We start from the raw sequence: 17,644 nt of genomic DNA, 5'->3' as shown, positions 1-17,644 counted from the left end.
GGGCCATTGTCCCCATGGAGGCATCCAGGTCCCCCTGCACCCTCCCAGGTTCGGGTCTCCATGATGGAGAGGGGGTCTCACCCGGGGGTCTATCGTCATAGACGGGGTAGACCCCCGGAAGAGCCCCTCCTCCCTCACCTCCCCCCATGGGAGGAAGAGGAGGAGCTGGTTCTCGCCACTCTCCTCCTCTTCCTCTTCTTCTTCCTTTTCTTTTCCTCTCTTCCTTCTTCCTCCGCTGAGGTAGATGCCTCTCCACTTATTACCTCCGCGTATGTCCTCCTTCTCCTGGACGGCTCTGGGAGAGGGGGCTGAGTGGGGATTACCTGGGCCCTGCTCGTCTGAAGCTCCTCCTGGAGCTTCAGATTTTCCGTCCGCAGTACCCTGATTTCCTCCCTAAGCTCCTCTGTCTCCCTCATCACCTCTGGCCTCTCCGCTCCCCCAGTCTCCTGTGCTGCAGTTCTGGAGATCAGGGTCGTCAGAGCTGCCTGAGAGGTGGCAGTAGCCCGGTTCAGCAGGCTGATGAACGTCCCTTTCAGGGTATTCGAGCGTCTCGCCACCAGCCTGACTGCTCCCAGGGCCCGATCCACCTCCTTGGCTAGCTCCGACAAGCCTGCCCCCCTGAGAAGGTTCACAGAGGTGACATCCCTGAAAACCTCCTCAGCGGGGCGCTTGTCCGCCAGCATATGGAAGAGCCCCCTTTCGAGTAGGCTCCATGCCTCATCCAACCTCTTGAGGCGCTCCTCTTTTCTCTTCCCTTGCCTCTTTCTCTTTCCTCTCCCTTAGGCCAACCCCTTCACCGGTCGTGGGTCGTCTTCCCCTCTTCTTTCCGGCTGGTATTAAGGCCGGGGCCGGGCCCTCCATGATTTCTACCGCCGATGTGGATCCTCCGCTGGTGGAAGACCACCCCCTCTTCTCCCCTGTGACCACGCTGCTGTTCCCTTTGCCTGCCCCTGCTGGTTGCAGCAGCGCCTTCCCTTCTGCTCTCCGGACCTGGAATCTGATCCCTGAGAGAGAAGTATGTCAGTGACGACAACCGGCCCCGCGATCCTCGCCCCCGACATCCTCTTTCTCTTCTCGGTTCCCGCATCCCGGTTGGCCTCATGTGCCCCCTTGTTATCTTTGGGAGCAGACCCTCTCTGCATCTTCTTTGTGCAGAGGGGGCCGGGCTTGTTGGCCCCTGGTACCGGCGTCCCCTGGCCTGCAGGGACCCTGGGCCCCAGGGACATGCCTGTCCCTCGTTGGGTGGCCGTTCTCGTAATCCTCCGCGGAGAGCTCACCTTATCAGTCCTCCGGTGAGGACGATAGTCCCGATCACTATCGCTAGTGGTCGTTGAGGGGGATGGACTGCTCTCATTAGATGGTCCCCCGGAGGCTATTCCTTCGATGTCCATGCGCTGTCTCTCCCCGGGGGGAGGGGAGATGGCACCCGCCGGCAGATCTCTGCCCATCTTACCTCCTCTCTCTTCCTCTGAAAAATCACCCGCCGAAGCGGGTAGTGAGCCCTTAGGCGGGTTGCTACACCCGCCTTTTCGGGACTCTGAGTCCGAAGACTCGGAGGTTTTGTTTTTTTAAAATTGGAGATCCATTTATGGTCCCACGAGTTCGGCGGGAATGGGTCGTCGACCCCGGGTAGAGCCCCCGCACTACCCGGGGTAAGGCCAGCATGTCCCTTGGGTTCGCCAGGTGCCCAAGGTGAGGAACCACTAGCGACAGGTCACGCACCTCCCATTCATCACATAAGCGTGGCATGCCTCAACCGTACGATTACGTGGTATTTTATAGAGGACCCGCCTCGCGGTCCGGCTAATTAAGGCAAGACCCCCGGCCCCAGAGACATGACCTAGGGTTACGGTGTAGTAGGCTAGGGTCTGCTGGGGTTGCCTGAGTACTCTGTACCAGAGTGCCGAAGCACCCTGGCCCCTCGCAATTGTGTCAGGTTATACGTCCTGACAAGTACGGATTTGCAATCAGGGTTTTCCTTCCCCTAGAACGGTTGCCTTCACCCGGCTCACGAGCCCGTTCTGCCCGCGCTGTAAGGTCCTTTGGGCCCCAAGAATGAGACCCTCCAGACCCTGTTAAAACCTGGATGCAGCTGCCCATCCAGAAGTATTATGGACGCTCTTAGTCCCCTCTGTACAGACCACTTCGGCATGGTAGAACCTGCCAGGGGCCGAAACCCCCGCCGGCACAGCTCTGTACATCATAGGGACACGCAAGCTCCCCCACCACGGCAAGGTGGCGTCCACGGGGGAGATGGTGTGTGGGGGTCCCTTTCGGGAGGCGGCTTCATTCCCCCAACCCCCCTCGGTGAGGAACCGAGGGGGACCCTGCCGCACCTGTCCCCCCGGGAAGCAGGTCTTCCTTCCCCGGGGCTCCCTCCGCCAGTGCACCATGTTCGTCAGCGACGGGGGTCACACCCCGGTTCAGGGCTATCCCTCCTAGCGCGGGTGAGGGTGTTCCTACGAAGGGTCGGCTCACCCCCACCCGCTCCATCTCAGCCTATGAGCCCCGGTGGTGGGGCCTCTGCGGCCACTACGCCACCGGCAAGTCCCATAAACCTGGGGTGAGGAAGTGTGTGGGGAGAGCTCCATCAGCTCTATCCCCCCACTCCTCCCACCCCGCCTCCGCTGGCGGCCGAAGCCTCGACCTCCATGGTCGCAACCGCCTCGGAGACCCCCTCCGACCTATCCGTCGGAGGTGGGTCCGACGCTAACGGAGCGGCCGTCGCTCCCGCCGCTACCGGTCCTGCCTGATCTGTGGGTGATGGAGGCTGGTCTCTCCCAGCCTCCACCACCCCCTTCTCTCCTTCTTTGACCCCTAGGGCCACAATGGGGACCTTGGTCCCTGGTTTTACATTTTCGGCGGCGCCGTCGAGGAGCCGGGGCCGCACGGGTTCAACGCCCCTCGCCCCCCCCCCGACATCCCCACCCGCCGCCTTTCTTCCTTTTTGCGGCGTTTCCGCCGCGGAGGAACTCCCTCTCTTGGGGCAGTTCTGGGGACCGCCTTGCAGGCACGGCCCCCCATTCAGTGGGTCGCGACTCTTCCCTCTTTGTGGCAGAGGATGCACCGCACCGCTTCGGTGCATTCCCTCGCCACATGCCCGGCCCCTCCACATCTAAAGCAGTGACCTCCCAGTCCTTCACTGGACTGGCAGGTCACTGCCATATGACCGTAGCGGAGGCATTTGTAACACTGGAGGGGCCGTTCCTCCAATATTCTGACTCGCGCTCGCGACCACCCCACAATCAGCCCGCCGGCTGCGATTAGCTTCTGTCTGAGCCGGTACCAACGGGCACCGGACCCAGATTGCTCCCATCCCCCCAGCCGATCTCCCGACCTCCCCCGTCTGAAGTTCGCCCGAAGGGCACCCGGTCACCTTTAAAATAGCTGTCCTAACCATTAAGAGGGTGACCGAGTCATCCAGCCGACGAGGCGGAGTTCTGTCCTCCTCGCCGGCCTGGCGACTACGGCTTCCGCACACAGCACATCCTCGAGACCCCTGGCCAGGCGGTCGGCCTTATCCCGACCATCCTTTCCAGGGATCTCGAGGATTACCCCCCCCCCATTCCTGGCACGTTTTATTTTAAATTCGCCAGGCTCCAGGCCGACCTCCTTGAGGTCGACCTATTGCCTGGCTCGCGCCATTATCGCACTAATTGAACCCCCCGGCAATGCTGTCACAGTCACGACAGGATTGCGCGAGGGGTTCCTGATCTGCGGCCTCTTAGCGGATGGGGGAGGACCCTTCTTCGGGTCCCCCTCCCTCCTGGCCTTCTCACCTTTAGGAGGTGCGGCCTTCCTCGCCGCATCTCCTCCCTTTTTGGGAGCAGGAGGCTTGGGCACAGCCCCAGCCCCCTTCCCCTTACCTATCCGGGACACGAGCGTCCACCCGTCATCGCGTCCCACCTCAGCAGCCGCCGGTTGCCGCGGAAGGACCGAGGGGGGAGGGGGTCCCTGCTGCCCGCAGCTGCGGGTGCCGGAGAGGGAAAAATCCTCTCCAGCTCCCGCCCAATGCGGGCGATTTCAGCCTTGAGGCCCCGTACTTGAATTTCCAAGACCGCAAGGCGTCCATCGGGGCCTCCCTCCCCCACCATGTTCTCGTAATTCGCCAGTGCCTCCTCCACATTGTGGAGGCAGGTGTTGGCGAATTCATTCAAGGCCGAAAAGGGTTTACCCTTATAGCCCTGCACCGTCTTCTTCCCTGGCTTGACCCGAAGCTCCCTCAGGTATCTAATATCGTCGAGAGCCTCGGAAGCCAGGGATCTCTCCACTCACAGGGGTCTCCGCACAGGCGGAATCCCCCACTGGTGTTGACGCCTGCCCACGCTTTTATCTCCTCCCTCCCGCGCGTTTCGGAGAGGAGTTCCCGCGACCGAGGACTCATCGTCCTCGATCGGACGGAACTCCTCCCCCGGGAAGAGATGCTCCCATGTCTGCGAGGAGGACAGATCTGCGGTCCCACCCTCGCGCCCATAAGGAGCTGCACTCCCCTCCCCCCGGGAGACCTTAGCGTCCCCGAGCGGAGGGAACTGCACCCCCTTCTCCTGCCATAATTGGGAGGCGGACGTTTCCGCCTTCCGCTTCCTCTTTTTAGACGATTTTGGACCGGCTGGGGCCAGGAATAGATCCAAACGATCCATTCTCGGCCCCAGTCGGTCCTGAATCGCCTCCCTTCGGGCGGTAGTCCATTCCAGGGATGTGCCTGCCTGGCACACATCCCCTGGCCCGTCGCATGGTGACGACGAGGGAGCGCCGGGACAATACAACCCCTCCCGCCGTTCCCCAGCTCCGAGTACTGGGGGCCTAAACTCCTTGTAAGACATTATTCCATATAAGGGGTTTTGCCCCTGCATTTATGGCGTACACGTACCCCTGCAACACGAGTGCAATTTCGGGGTTTTCCTTCCCCTAGACTGGTTGCCTGCCAAGGCTAACGAGCCCGCTCTGCCCGCGCTGTAGGGTCCTTTGGGCCCCACGAATGAGACCCTCCAGACCCTGGATAAAACCTGGAGACAGCTGCCCATCCAGGAGTATTATGGACTCTCGTAGTCTGGCCCCTCCGTACAGACCACTCCGGCATGGTAGAACCTGCCAGGGGTCGAAACCTCCGCCGACATAGCTCTGTACTTCATCGGGACACGCAAGCTCCCCCACCACGACAAAGTGGCGCCCACGGGAGAGAAAAAAGGGGACACTTTTTTGGTCCCCTCTCCCACCCGATGACCAGCAACCTGGCACAATTGACGGCCATCCCCTCCGGAAGGGGCCCCAATGCTCGACGGCTTTTGCCTGACGGATCAGGTCGCCCGCCACCTGCGGGTTCCCTGTTACCGACTATCTCCAGCCGCCGAACACCAGGATACTCCCTTTCGGACAGATAACCCCCGACTGTGTGCTCCAGATTTCCTGGACACCGGGTGTTGTACAATTGATCGCATGCTGAATGGTGGGTGGTGAACCTCATCCATTCCACACGCAATCCCGGCACCGTAAATGTCATGCCTTCCGGCATGCGCCAGTCGAACTGCTTCCGGTCGCGGTATCGTGTGTCCGTATACACTCTTTACAGAACCGGTCAAGGCGCAGGGACGACCAGCTGCGGGAGTCTCCCAGTCCTGCAGTAGTGCATCCGAGAGGTTTCATCACCGCCATCGATGCCACGCCGCCACTCCACCCGGGCCGGACAACCAGGCGCCAGACCGCCCAGACCCGGAAGGGTCAGCAGTCCGACACCCGCCCAACCAGCCCGCGCGGCAGGCGCCGCAGCACAGTCTCTAACGGTGGAATACCTCCACGACCCATACGCCCGTAACAGCCGACCAGCACCTTTTCCATGAGGGTGAGACTGGGACACCGATGAGTGCATCCCCCAAGTTTCCTCAAGGAATGCCCACCCGGCACCCAGAAAAACCCTCCTTCAGAGGCGACCTAAGCTAGTTCATTCGACGCACTTATCCTCTCCGACACTGTGACGAAAGTGGCCCCGTCCACAACCGCCACAGCCCCAACCCATCGAGGATCAGCGCCGTCCCCAGCCCCCTCCGGACCTCACCCCCCACACACACATTCATTCTAGATGGCTAGCCATCCTACACCCAGGAGGAGCTCGTCCCGTTCCTCGAGAGCACCCCCGCTCCCGCCGCCGAGCGAACCCCCAGGCGCCGCGGAACTTCGGCCTAACGGATCAGTGAGTGCAAGCCCACTGTTGCCGACTATCCTCCGCTCCCCGGCACCCAAAAGGCCCCTCCCGACGACAGAACCAGGACCCACGGGGTCCGCCACGCGCTCCACCGGATGTTGCCATTCAGCTGCGCTCATGTAGAGGAATTAGACTACATGAACTCTGCCTTGTGGACTTCATACGCTCGGTTGTCTCACTAGACTAACGAGGCCGCCTCCCCGGGTTTGTTCTTTGAGGTTCTTCCTTCCTCCTCGGTGGACTGGGAAACCAGTCTCACGAGTCCGAGCACCCGACCGGTTTGTTCACGAAGTTGCCTCTTCGGTTTGGTCGCCCCGGGGCTTGGCGAGTCCCAAGCACCGCCTCGGAACTAACGAGTCCAAACACCCGACCGGTTTTAATCGGAGTTTTCCTCTCCGGTTTGGTTGCCATGCTGCTAACGAGCCCAAACTCCCGGGTTTTTACTTTGGGTTTTCCTTCCCCTCGTTTGGCGTCTGTTGAACAAACTAACAGGCCCAATCGCCCGGGTTTATTATTCAGGATTCTTCCTCCCCTAGTATCGGCTGCCTGGACTGCCAGACTCACGAGCCCGAACGCCCGGTTATTGTCAGATTCGCTCTCTGTTGCAGTTACCCAAAGGCTGTCGAGCCTGCACGCCTGGGGTTTTACATTGGGTTAACTTCCCCTGGTTCGGTTGGCTGATTCCACCAGCGTAACGAGCCCGATCACCCGGGTTTATCATTGGGGTTCTTCCTCCCCTAATAATAGATTGCTTGCCCACGAAGTCAAGCTCTCGAGCTTTCGCCCGGGTTTGATATCGGAGTTTCCAATCTCCGGGATAGGTTGCACTAGGCTTACGAGCCCACTAGCCCGGGTTTTTACAGTGGGTGTCCTTCCCCTCGTCGGGTTGTTTGGCAACCTCCCAAACTAACGAGTCCGATACCCGGGTTTTCGTGGGTTTTCCATCCCTCGGTTTTTACATTGGGTTTTCCTTCCCCTTGTTCGGATGTCTTGGAAAAATAGACTCACGGGCCCGATCGCCCGGTTTGTGCGGAGTTTTCTCTCCGGTGCTGATGCCCTGAAGCTAACGAGCCGCACGCCTGGGTTTATTAGTCAGAGTTCTTCCTTCCCTCTAGTTCAGATGCCTGGACTACCAGACTCACGAGTCTGAACGCCCGGTTTGGTTCGGAGTTTTTTCTCCGTTTCGGATGTCTGGACCGCTGGACTCACGAGCCCGAACGCCCGATTTATGCGGAGTTTTCTCTCCGGTGCAAATGCCTTCAGGCTAGCGAGCTGCACACCCGGGTTTGGTATTGGGGTTCTTCCTCCCCTAATAATAGGTTGTTTGCCCACGTAGTCAGCCCACTAACCCGAGTTTTTACAGTGGGTTTTCCTTCCCCTCGTCAGATTGTCTGGCAACCTCCCAGACTAACGAGCCCGATGCACGAGTTTGGTATTGGGGTTCTTCCTCCCCTTCACATAGGTTGCTTGCCCACGAAGCCAAGCCCTCGCCCGGGTTTGATAACGGAGTTTCCAATCTCCGGAATAGGTTGCTCAAGGCTAACGAACCCGGGTTTTTGCAGTGGGTTTTCCTTCCCCTCGTCGGGTTGTCTAGAAACCTCCCAGACTAACGAGTCCGATACCCGGGTTTTTATAATGAGTTTCCCGTCCCCTCGTTGAGTGCCTGGAAAATAGGCTAACGGGCCCTCATCGCCACGGGTTTTTATGGATGTCCTTCCCCTGTTTGGTGGCCTCCCAAAAGCGAGGCTAACAAGCCTAAACGCCCGCGCTGCAGGGTCCTTCGTGCCGCTCGAGAACAGCCCTCTAGTCCCTTAATGCTTCAAGAGGCAGCTGCCCATCTCGAAGCATGTATTGGTCGCTCTTAGTAGCCACTCTCCTCGGTTCACCCTCGAACATGGAATCCTGAGATTCCAAGTCGAGTCCATCCCCTTGGATCATTGTGGCCTTCAAGCTTTTGCACCACGACAAGGTGGCGACCATCCGCAGAAGATCTAACCCGCCTCCCCCGAGCGTAGGGACCGGGAAAGGGGAGTGGAGGCCTAGTTAGGGCTGGGCCCCACTCCCCGCCCCCTTGACCAGCAAGGGGGCTTGGAGGAAGAGTGGGTATCCACCCCTCCAGTAAATATAACCAGAAGGCCAACCCGACCGGGCGACCACGCCCCCGATTTCCTTTGTGGGAGGGGGCGCGGTACTTAGGCGTGGGACTCTGATAATGAGCTCTGGAGCCGGGGTGTTGGGGAGGGAATACGAGAGTAGTTTCCCTGACTCCCCCCATCACGGTACGAAAGGTAGATACCCCGGTAGGGTTTTAGCTGATAGGAGTCCGGCATAACTCCCGTCCTCTCTAAAGGGCGGGGGTGTCCATGATGGATTTCCTCACCGTTAAAAGAAAAGAAAAAAGCTCTTGGCGGCCGGCCGCCCGACTGCCCAACTTATCGACGACTTTACAGACACCGAAATGTAACACGAGCAGCGAAAGAGTAAAGGTCATTCTACAATACGTGTTGTAAGTTGTAAGCCGTAAGAATTAGCGAATCACAGTCGACTATTACAAAAATAATCGGCTATAATTGGCCAGTTCTTACGGCTTACAACTTACGACACGTGTTGTAGAATGACCTTAAATGTTGCATCGATAAAGACATGTGTATGAGAAAGCGGGAGAATATAAAGACTGCCACGTTTATTTAGAGGACTATTGCCGCACACTAATTGTATGTTTATTGTTACGCAATAATATTAAATAGACTTCGTAAAATAGTATGGACACAGAAAACAATTTTTTTACCGTCACATATATGCGATATTAAATTTAAGTAAGAGATCGATACGGTGCATATATATGACGCTGATTGAAAACATATTAAATTCTTTTATTATTGAAATAATTATGCGTACACGGAAGTGTTTCTTTCGTAATAAATGTTTGGGTGGCTCTGAAAAGAGTCGTTTGATATTTAGTTTTTAATTGTTTACTGTTTTAACAAGAAACACACGATTAGTGTGCGACAATAGTCCTCTAAATAAACGTGGCAGTCTTTATATTCTCCCGCTTTCTCATACACGTCTAATATACTTTATCGATATAACATTTACTCTTTCGCTGTTCGTGTTACCATTTCAGTGTCGGTAAAGTCGTCGATAAGTTGGGCGGTCGGACGTCCGGTCGCCGAGAGCTGGCGTGTAATAACGTGCCAGAGAGGGGGACCTTCATTTCCTTTCTTACGGAACGAATCGATGAAATAAACTGTACATCCCATGGACAGCCATTGGACGAATACGAACATCCCATGTACCTCCATGTCGAACGTCCATCGGACGTCTTTCGGCCGGTCTTTAGGCTATAATATGTATATCCTATGAACGTCCCATGAACGTCCGTGTCAGACCAATTGGCCGTCCGTCGGACGTCCAGCGAACATTCTTGTGTTATATGGGTACATGTTTAATATTAGTCATCTTATACGTTGCAGAAATAAGACGACAAATAGTGGGTCATAAGATGTCTTTTACTCATCTTTTCATCGACTATACGCTTTACCAAAAAGATGTCCATATCGAAAATCTGTCATCTTTTAGTCAACTTTTAGATATCTTTGTGCTGTCTGGGAAACTGCAATAATTTCTCCAGATCTTATCACAAGTACAGTGTAGAGAACTTTTACGTATGTTTAACATGTTGTCAAACATCAGATGGTGCACAGTTCGAGCATCTTTTATAAATTATGTTATTGAAAAGGGAGCTCCATTGAACACATATCTAGGTGAACCCCTACCTCGCCTTTACTAACCTCTACCTTACCTATAATAGTCGGATCTTGCCTTCATTGGCCAGATCATAGTCAGCTCTTGCTTTCGTTGGCCGGATCATAGTCGGGTCTTGCCTTCATTGGCCGGATCATAGTCGGGTCCTGCCTTCATTGGCCGGATTTTCGTTCGAAGTGTTCGAACACAAAAGAGATGTGTGGCGGTCGACCCTCTCCCGCCATCTACGGCGACGTCCGCGAGTTCGCCTTCGCTTAGCCGCCGCAAGCAGGTGCTTCAGCCGAGGGCGCTCTTCCGAGCCCCCGGTCCCGTGCTCGCGAGTCGTCTTGCACTCGCGAACAGAGTCTGGTTCCGACTGTCGTCGTGCACAGTCGTTCTCAACCAGAGAGTCCGATTTTGTTCGCCGCCGAGAACAGTTGTGCTCATCGCAGTAGCTCTCCACCGCGCATCGCGTGCAGCAGCTCTTATCCGCGCATCGATTGCAGCAGCTCTCATCCGCACATCGCGTGCAGCAGTTCTCAACCGCGAATTGTGCGCGGCAGGTGCTCAAACGTGCACCACGTGCGTTCGTGCACACTGTCGCCGCGCGGGCCGCCGCAGCAGTTCGCCCACGACTGCAACAGACAATTCGTGCCTTCGCCTGCATCGCCGACCCGCCATCGCGTGCACTTCCTGGGCTGCCGCTTCCTGAGTGAGTCTCGTTTCTGTGTTGTTCGTCAGCGAGTCTCGTCCCGTCGCAAACATTACCGCGAGAGTACCACGTCGCGGACGCCACCGTGAGTGCTCGCAGCGTACTTTTCCGCGAGTGCTTTCATCGCGTGCGTTCTCGCAAGTGCGTCTCGCTGCACTCGCTTACGCGAGGGGCCATCGCCGTGGACCCTCCTCGAGCGCATTCTCGCCGTGCGCTTTCGCGCCCCGCGCGTCCACGTGCTCTGCGCAGCGCTCGTCCACGTGCGCGCCGCGCGTTTGTTCCGTGCGATCACATGCGCGCCGTGCGGTTGTATTCGTACGATCACGTGCGCGCTGTGCGTTTGTTTTCGTGCGACCACGTGCGCGCCGTGCTTTTGTTTTCTTGCGTTCACGTGTGCCGTTGCGTGATCGACGCCCGCCGTTATTTGGCCAGCGTGTGTTTGTCCTAGCGAACGTTTCTTGTTTGCGTGCGTGCCGTTTTGTTCGGAAAATAATAAAGTTTCTGTTGCGCCTACTCGATAGTCATTCAGTTTCTCGCGTCTTCGAACGCGGCGTGCAAAGGTTCGTTGCTCGTCCGTCGCGTGCACGGCGATCAAGGGCACGGGTGCGCGTGTCCCCTTTGACTTCCTCCGTGTGGAGGGTGAGCGGAGGCCGTGCGCGCTAGACATCGCCGCGCGCCTTCCGCCCCACAGATATAAATCCGACTGGCAACCTCCGCGTGGTACATCTTGGGTTATGCTAACGCCGGCGCTATTGTAACGTTCAAGTTTCATAATTCGGAAAGTACTTAACGAAAAATAATTTTATTATACTGTTTTGGAAAGCTCTCGAGATAAGCTACAAATAAATGTAATAAAAAGTGGGGATTCCATTTAAAAACTTCGAATTGACCTTCAAATAAGCTTTACCTCAAGGCCAAGTTCAAGGTCACCATCAAATGCCTTATTTTAAGCCCTACAACTTACATTCGAAACATTTTTTTCTGAAATGCTTAGTTTTCGAAATATTCAGGATCCCAGAACTTTTGGCGGACCCTGTATGTTAAAACAATTATAATGTTTTTACTACTACATATTCTTATGTATATATGTACAAGTGAGTACATGAGATAAATATATTATAATTGTTTTAATATACACTGTTTAATAAATCATTTTACTTAATTTATAAATTCTGTAAAAATATTTATATCTTGATATGTACCTCATATCTAATATACATATATAGAGCTTACAAAAAAAAATTAGAGAAAGAAAGTGGGAGGGAGAGGCAAAAAGAGAGAGAGAGAGAGAGAGAGAGGGAAAGAGAGAGAGAGATAGAGAGAGGCAAAGATGGAAAGAGCTAAAGAGAAAGATAGGTAACTTTTTTATCAATACAGCAAATATATAAAAAATTTTCATATGAAAACATTTTATGACCGAGATAAATGATAAAATATATATCTTAAATGGTAGAAATGCAATGACTTTTACAAAAAGCACATATGTTACGCATTATAAATTTTTGTTCACTTTTTAATAACAAGTAATTGTTATATATATGAAAACATGTATATAATATAAACACAAGTAGTGCAATTAAAATTAATTTTATTAAAAATCTTTACATATTAAATAAACTTTATACAATATGGAAACAACTACAATGACAAAATAAATGTAAATAAAATGAATACAATAAAAAAAAGAATGTTTTATTCATTGCTACATTGCCAATATTTATTTAAGTGAGCAATGTATAGAACATAGATATGTAAATTTTGACATTTATGATCATGAACCTGCACATTCATACTCGTGTATCAATGAAATATATATATATAAATTATACAATTTCAATACCAACAAAAAATAATGGAAATTATTTAAATTGGTACGCTTTACTTTCATATATTTGTCCAATGTGTCATAAATAACATTTTCCTCAAATAACTGATTTAAACTGTATATAAATGCTGATTATTCAAGAATATATATCCATACGAAAAATGTGTAATATTTCAAAGAGTATTGTTCAAGTCAAGTCGTGGCCTTTTACTGCGTACTGTAGATCCATCATCTTGTGAATCACCATTAGTGGATAAAAATTCCCTTTTCCTATCAGCATTCTGAAAGGTATATCATGTTTATACCCAAAATAATATATTAAAGTCAATTGATAAAAATAAAGTACCTGCTTATTAAATAATATTATGTATCGTATTGCTTACTTTTTTATCCCATTGTTGATGAAGATACCTTAGTAAGATGGTAGTTTTCTCAGTAACTATAACTGCACATATAATTCTAATTAACTACCATATCTATTTGAAGTACAGTCATTACTCTGCAATAAGTATTTACTTTGCTCTGAAGGATAATCCTTGGTAGGAAGATAGACAGATGGTCTCTTAACACACGTCCGGTTCCCATTGTCAGTATGAAAATTTGCAAAGTTGTTCTCATTATGTGAAGGGAGGCCTTTCAAAAATTCTGCAACAGACTACAAAAAGAATTTTTTAAATACAAAAATTATACAAACTTATTTTATAAAGTAGGTTAAAAAGGATAATATTCTTTTATATTCAAATAATATAAAAATAATAAAACTTATTGAGAAATCTTAAAGTTAATTCCGAAAAATTAAAAGCTTCACATAAACGTTACTTTTTAAATTTAGAAAACGACATATGTAACCTCTAAAATCGATAAAAATACATATGGGCGATAGAATGAGAAATGTAATTCCCAGTAGACACAACACTTCTCACCATCGTGAGTGAATGTATAATCTGTTAACTACAAGACTCAATGGTTGTCCACTTAAAAAAAATAAACTATTTCGTACTATTAAATTGATATAAAGGTGACTGTCGTCATTGCTATCGAACGATCATAGAATACATTACGAGATAGATTCGGCCATACCATAAGCAAATCAAGAAGATGACACTTGAAAGGTTGGTTTAGTGGCACTGGCTACATTCAGCAAAGGCTGCGTTCAGAAAACACAACGGTTACATAACGGTTGAGTAATTCGTCAACGTTATTGGTCTGAATGTAAGGATCTAATAGTAAGGACCAATAGTTACTAAGCGCTCAGTGAGCGCTTTGTTTTCTGAACGCAACCACTTTCAACAGTTGGACAACATTACTAGATTTTCCATTGAATCTCGCTCCTGATTGGTAAATACTTCTGGGTCTATGAAGAATCTAAAAGAATGCTCCAATCACAGACAATTATCACTAAGCGGTCTCTGATCACTTTGTTCTACTGAACGCAGCTACTGAAACTCAATGACGTATATAACTAGATCAAGAACTGTGTTCTAAAATTCACTGCCAGTACCGAAAATACATAGTTTATGTCACGTATATTATAGATTTTCAATGCTGGCAGTGAATATTGGAACGCAGCCCTCGCATTCGACCAGTTTATATGGGCTGCGTTCACTGTAAGGCTATTCACTGTAAGGCCTAGTACACAATGCAAAGGCACAGGAAATAGGAACAGGGAATGGGAACATGAAATAGAATAGAAACCTGTATAATACTGAAACACAATTGTCTCCTATGTTAACCAATCATCTGCTGTTGTGCTTGTGCGCATGTGCTGAACGAAAATCTGCCTACAATAATATTGAAACCGAATTAAAAAGTTTTAGTATTTAATTTCGGTTTTTGTCAGACGAGATTTAAGTAGTAAAGGGAATTGCTTCCTGCAATCATTAAAGTCGCAAATATAACATAGATCAACATGAACAACGTATTTAATTATTATGCATTTTTTGTGTTATATACATCATAATATTGATTCACTTTTTTTATAGGACAAAGATAATTTTATGCTATTTCTGGTTCATGTGCAAATATTTGGATTATATGCCATTTGGAAAAGAAGAAAACGTAAGCGTTGGATCAATAGGAGATGGTGGGTGGGACCCATAAACACAAGACGAGAAGAATATGGTGATTTTACAACCCTTCTTGCGGAATTGAAAGAAGATCGTGATCTTTTCTTTCGATATACACGAATGGATGTCGAAACATTTTATGAATTACTGGAAATGGTGCGACCTTATCTACAGAAAAACAGTTTACGAGAACCAATTTGTCCGGAACAACGGCTTACATTTAGGTAAGATAGATGTGTTATTCTAATAACACATTATAATAATAACAAAGTACAATATTCATTATTATTTAAACAATTTTATCATAGATATATGGCTAGTGGCGATCAAGTATTGTCATTAGCTCTCACTTATAGAGTAAGAGTGTCTACTGCTCATAAAATAATAAAAGAAACCTGTGACGTTATTACCAGTGTTTTAATGAGTATATTATATGAAAACTACTTCAGAAGATGAATGGAAAGATATGAGCAGAGATTTTTTAACTAACCAACTGCGACGAACTTTATTGTTGAATGGAGAAGGGATTGTTCTTGGCATCGGCGAGGTTGATAGTTGTAATGGAGTTGTTCTTGGCATCAGCGAGGTTGGTTGTTGCAACGGAGAAGGAGTTGTTCTTGGCGTCGGCGAGGTTAGTCGTTGCAACGGAGAAGGGGTTGATCTTAACATCGATGAAGTTGATTACTGTGACGGCGAAAATGCTGGTATATGCAATTCTACAAGTGCTGTTGGCTACAAATAATTTAATAAGAATAATAATATGAATAATAAAATAATAATTCAATGGTAACAAATGTATAATTAAGAAAATTATACAAATGTTTTACCAGAAATAGAGATAATAAAAATAAATACCAAAGACTTTTATATAAAATAGGACTATTATATTGTTAAAATATACTTTGGCGGCATGTATTTTAGCAGTATGTATGTTTTGAATCTAAAATAATCACCAACGTATTTTCAGATAGATTGTTATTGCACAAGGTAACTGGAGTCCAATCAGATGGCGATTCTTTATGACAATCCATGAACTAGAAATCAATAAATGTAAATGAGATTAATATATCTTTCACATAAAATTGCATATAAGATTGTTATCTACAATACATATAACTGGTTTTGAAATTAAGTATTAATTTACTACAGTTACACACTATAATATTCTGCTGAATACATTTGAATTTGAATTTGCAATAATTACATTATACATATATGAAATAATTACATTATAAATTATGAAATAGGCAACGTGCAAATCCTGTTATGATAACATCTTGTACTAATACTATTACTATAAGACAAATGGTTAAATGTATTATAACAGAATACGTTATTTATTTAAAAATAATAATCTTTTGTACCTTAACGTTGTCATTTTGGTAATTATAGTATTGCACATTTCGAGGCTGATTTGCTAAGATATTAGATGTTGCACCAACATTACTCACACTTCTGAAATCATGATAATTACAGTATAGATATAGATAAAATGAAATATTGAAAAATGTGATGAGATTATTTTGCCAAATAGTCATTTTGTCAAATAGTCAAAGTGTCCATTACACAAAAATATAAAATCAGTTGCAGACAAGAAATTAGAAGAAACTGGTAAATTCGTTGGCATCATCAAAAATTAGTGCACTAATGCAGTGAAAAAGAACCTATTATAACCTATAATAACATTATAAATCTATTATAACATATGTAATATAACAGATGCTCTGTATTGACTGAGTCTATAATTAATTTTGTAATGAAAAAATGAAACAAACTTTCTCTGAAAGACGAATTGCCCCAAAAAATTTAAGTGGTCGAATAGAGACCATTTTTTTCTGGTAGGTTGCCTGCTCCATTTCTAGTTTCTAGTTCTCGCTGCTGCCTTTCTTTACTGAATCATTGGTGGAGACGAACCCAATGTGTTTGGCAATCCAATGCTACACGAACGTATACAAAAATAGAATTAGATCTAAGTAAAAAGAAATTTTAATAGGGAAAATGTATTAAATATATATCATATAATTTTCACTACTAATAAATATATAAAAATATTTTTACCACAGTAAATACCATGTAAACTCAGTATTTTACGTCTCTAGCTCATAAAGTATTGGGTTAAATATTTACTTGATATTCATAACAGAAAATATCTCTGTTCATGCATTTTCTTTCGTGTTTGGATCACGATATTGCTTCAAACTTTTGTCATAAAGAAGTGGTCGAGATCTTACTAGATCTATCAGTAGTTCATCGCCTATTTTTTCATTCTGCGTATAATATTCTATATTTATGAAATCATTCTCGTTTTCTTTTTTCATATCGTCTGTCTCCTGCGAGCTATCGAATGTTCTTTTTCGGCAATATTCGTGATATTCGTTATACACTTCTCTCATAATGTTTGCACAGATGAAATTATTTACGAATAAAGATAACCTCTAATGTCCATGAAAATACGCAGCCTCTCCATACACAAACTGTCTCTCTGTGATTGGTCAGGAATAGGGAATAAGGAACAAAAATCCAACGCGTCGGAAATTCTGTTCCTGTTGCCTGTGTCTATGTTTATTATCAGAGAGAAGCCTGAGAGCGAGCATGGCTGCATTTACAGCGTTATTGAAAAGTTGGCTGATTCGAAGCGCCAACTGGCGCTTCGCCATTCATATATGATATTCGCCATATCATATAGTAGTTCATATCCATTTTTCATGGATATGAACTACTAAGCCAATGTCCACGATTTGTTGGTACTATCCCGTGCTATGTCCATAATTATTTAGTTCTCTTCTGTGCCATGTTCACGAGCGAGCTAGATTAGTTAGATAAAAACGAAGAATCGGTCTTTGTCTCACCACCAGCGAATAGACAATCGCGACGAAGCGAGCCAGCAGCGATGTATCGTAAGGCAGACGTCGCCGTCTCCCCTTTCACCCCCTTGTTTTCCTTTCCACATTGTTTTATATTCGTAATTCGGGAAGAAAATAATTTCGAGAGTTCGGACGATTTCTAGTAATGACGCGACAGAGATAACGCGCGGCCACATTAATTTGTCATGACTTTTATATTACTTATAATTACATAAACGCCCATATATGCAAATT

The 17,644-nt window shown here is 48.2% G+C and overlaps 2 protein-coding genes and 1 long non-coding RNA gene across 7 annotated transcripts; 1 reads left to right on the top strand and 2 right to left on the bottom strand.

Moving 5' to 3' along the window:
• The first annotated feature begins 10,250 nt into the window (after nt 1–10,250).
• Nucleotides 10,251–15,262, top strand: LOC112588024 (uncharacterized). Of its 4 annotated transcripts, none has more exons than XM_025301893.1 (3): nt 10,251–10,655; nt 14,463–14,770; nt 14,855–15,092. In XM_025301893.1, the coding sequence occupies exons 2-3, from the start codon at nt 14,478–14,480 to the stop codon at nt 15,000–15,002; spliced, it is 441 nt and encodes a 146-aa protein (XP_025157678.1). In that variant the 5' UTR covers nt 10,251–10,655; nt 14,463–14,477; the 3' UTR covers nt 15,003–15,092. The 4 variants fall into 4 exon arrangements, with proteins under 4 accessions (XP_025157678.1, XP_025157680.1, XP_025157677.1 ...); XM_025301895.1 differs by lacking the exon at nt 10,251–10,655 and adding an exon at nt 14,025–14,398 and having other exon boundaries at nt 14,903–15,092; XM_025301892.1 differs by lacking the exon at nt 10,251–10,655 and adding an exon at nt 14,026–14,398 and having other exon boundaries at nt 14,855–15,262.
• On the bottom strand, nt 12,528–13,685 carry LOC105187717 (DET1- and DDB1-associated protein 1). Of its 2 annotated transcripts, none has more exons than XM_019843425.2 (4): nt 13,561–13,685; nt 12,997–13,135; nt 12,864–12,925; nt 12,528–12,761 (listed from the first exon to the last, which is right to left on the bottom strand). In XM_019843425.2, exons 1-4 carry the CDS (start codon nt 13,561–13,563, stop codon nt 12,654–12,656), a joined length of 312 nt encoding a protein of 103 aa, XP_019698984.1. In that variant the 5' UTR covers nt 13,564–13,685; the 3' UTR covers nt 12,528–12,653. The 2 variants fall into 2 exon arrangements, with proteins under 2 accessions (XP_019698984.1, XP_011146999.1); XM_011148697.3 differs by lacking the exon at nt 13,561–13,685 and adding an exon at nt 13,404–13,546.
• Nucleotides 15,263–16,008: 746 nt separating the features above from the next.
• On the bottom strand, nt 16,009–17,295 carry LOC112589280 (uncharacterized). The gene is made up of 3 exons (XR_003113416.1): nt 16,674–17,295; nt 16,322–16,483; nt 16,009–16,220 (listed from the first exon to the last, which is right to left on the bottom strand). It is a non-coding gene; the product is annotated as an uncharacterized LOC112589280 (long non-coding RNA).
• Nucleotides 17,296–17,644: the final 349 nt, after the last annotated feature.

The sequence above is a fragment of the Harpegnathos saltator genome, unplaced genomic scaffold, assembly GCF_003227715.2.
Source record: "Harpegnathos saltator strain DR-91 unplaced genomic scaffold, Hsal_v8.6 scaffold456, whole genome shotgun sequence".
Taxonomy (NCBI): domain Eukaryota; kingdom Metazoa; phylum Arthropoda; class Insecta; order Hymenoptera; family Formicidae; genus Harpegnathos; species Harpegnathos saltator.
The sequence above is the reverse complement of the archived record's forward strand: the minus strand, read 5'-3'. Positions and strand labels throughout refer to the sequence as shown.

What these genes read in the sequence shown, in the direction of transcription:
- LOC112588024 (XM_025301892.1), top strand. An exon ending in GAACAACGGCTTACATTTAG is followed by an intron (nt 14,771 to 14,854) that starts GTAAGATAGATG and finishes ATTTTATCATAG; the next exon opens with ATATATGGCTAGTGGCGATC.
- LOC105187717 (XM_019843425.2), bottom strand. An exon ending in GGATTATCCTTCAGAGCAAA is followed by an intron (nt 12,926 to 12,996) that starts GTAAATACTTAT and finishes TTATATGTGCAG; the next exon opens with TTATAGTTACTGAGAAAACT. An exon ending in ATCAACAATGGGATAAAAAA is followed by an intron (nt 12,762 to 12,863) that starts GTAAGCAATACG and finishes TATACCTTTCAG; the next exon opens with AATGCTGATAGGAAAAGGGA.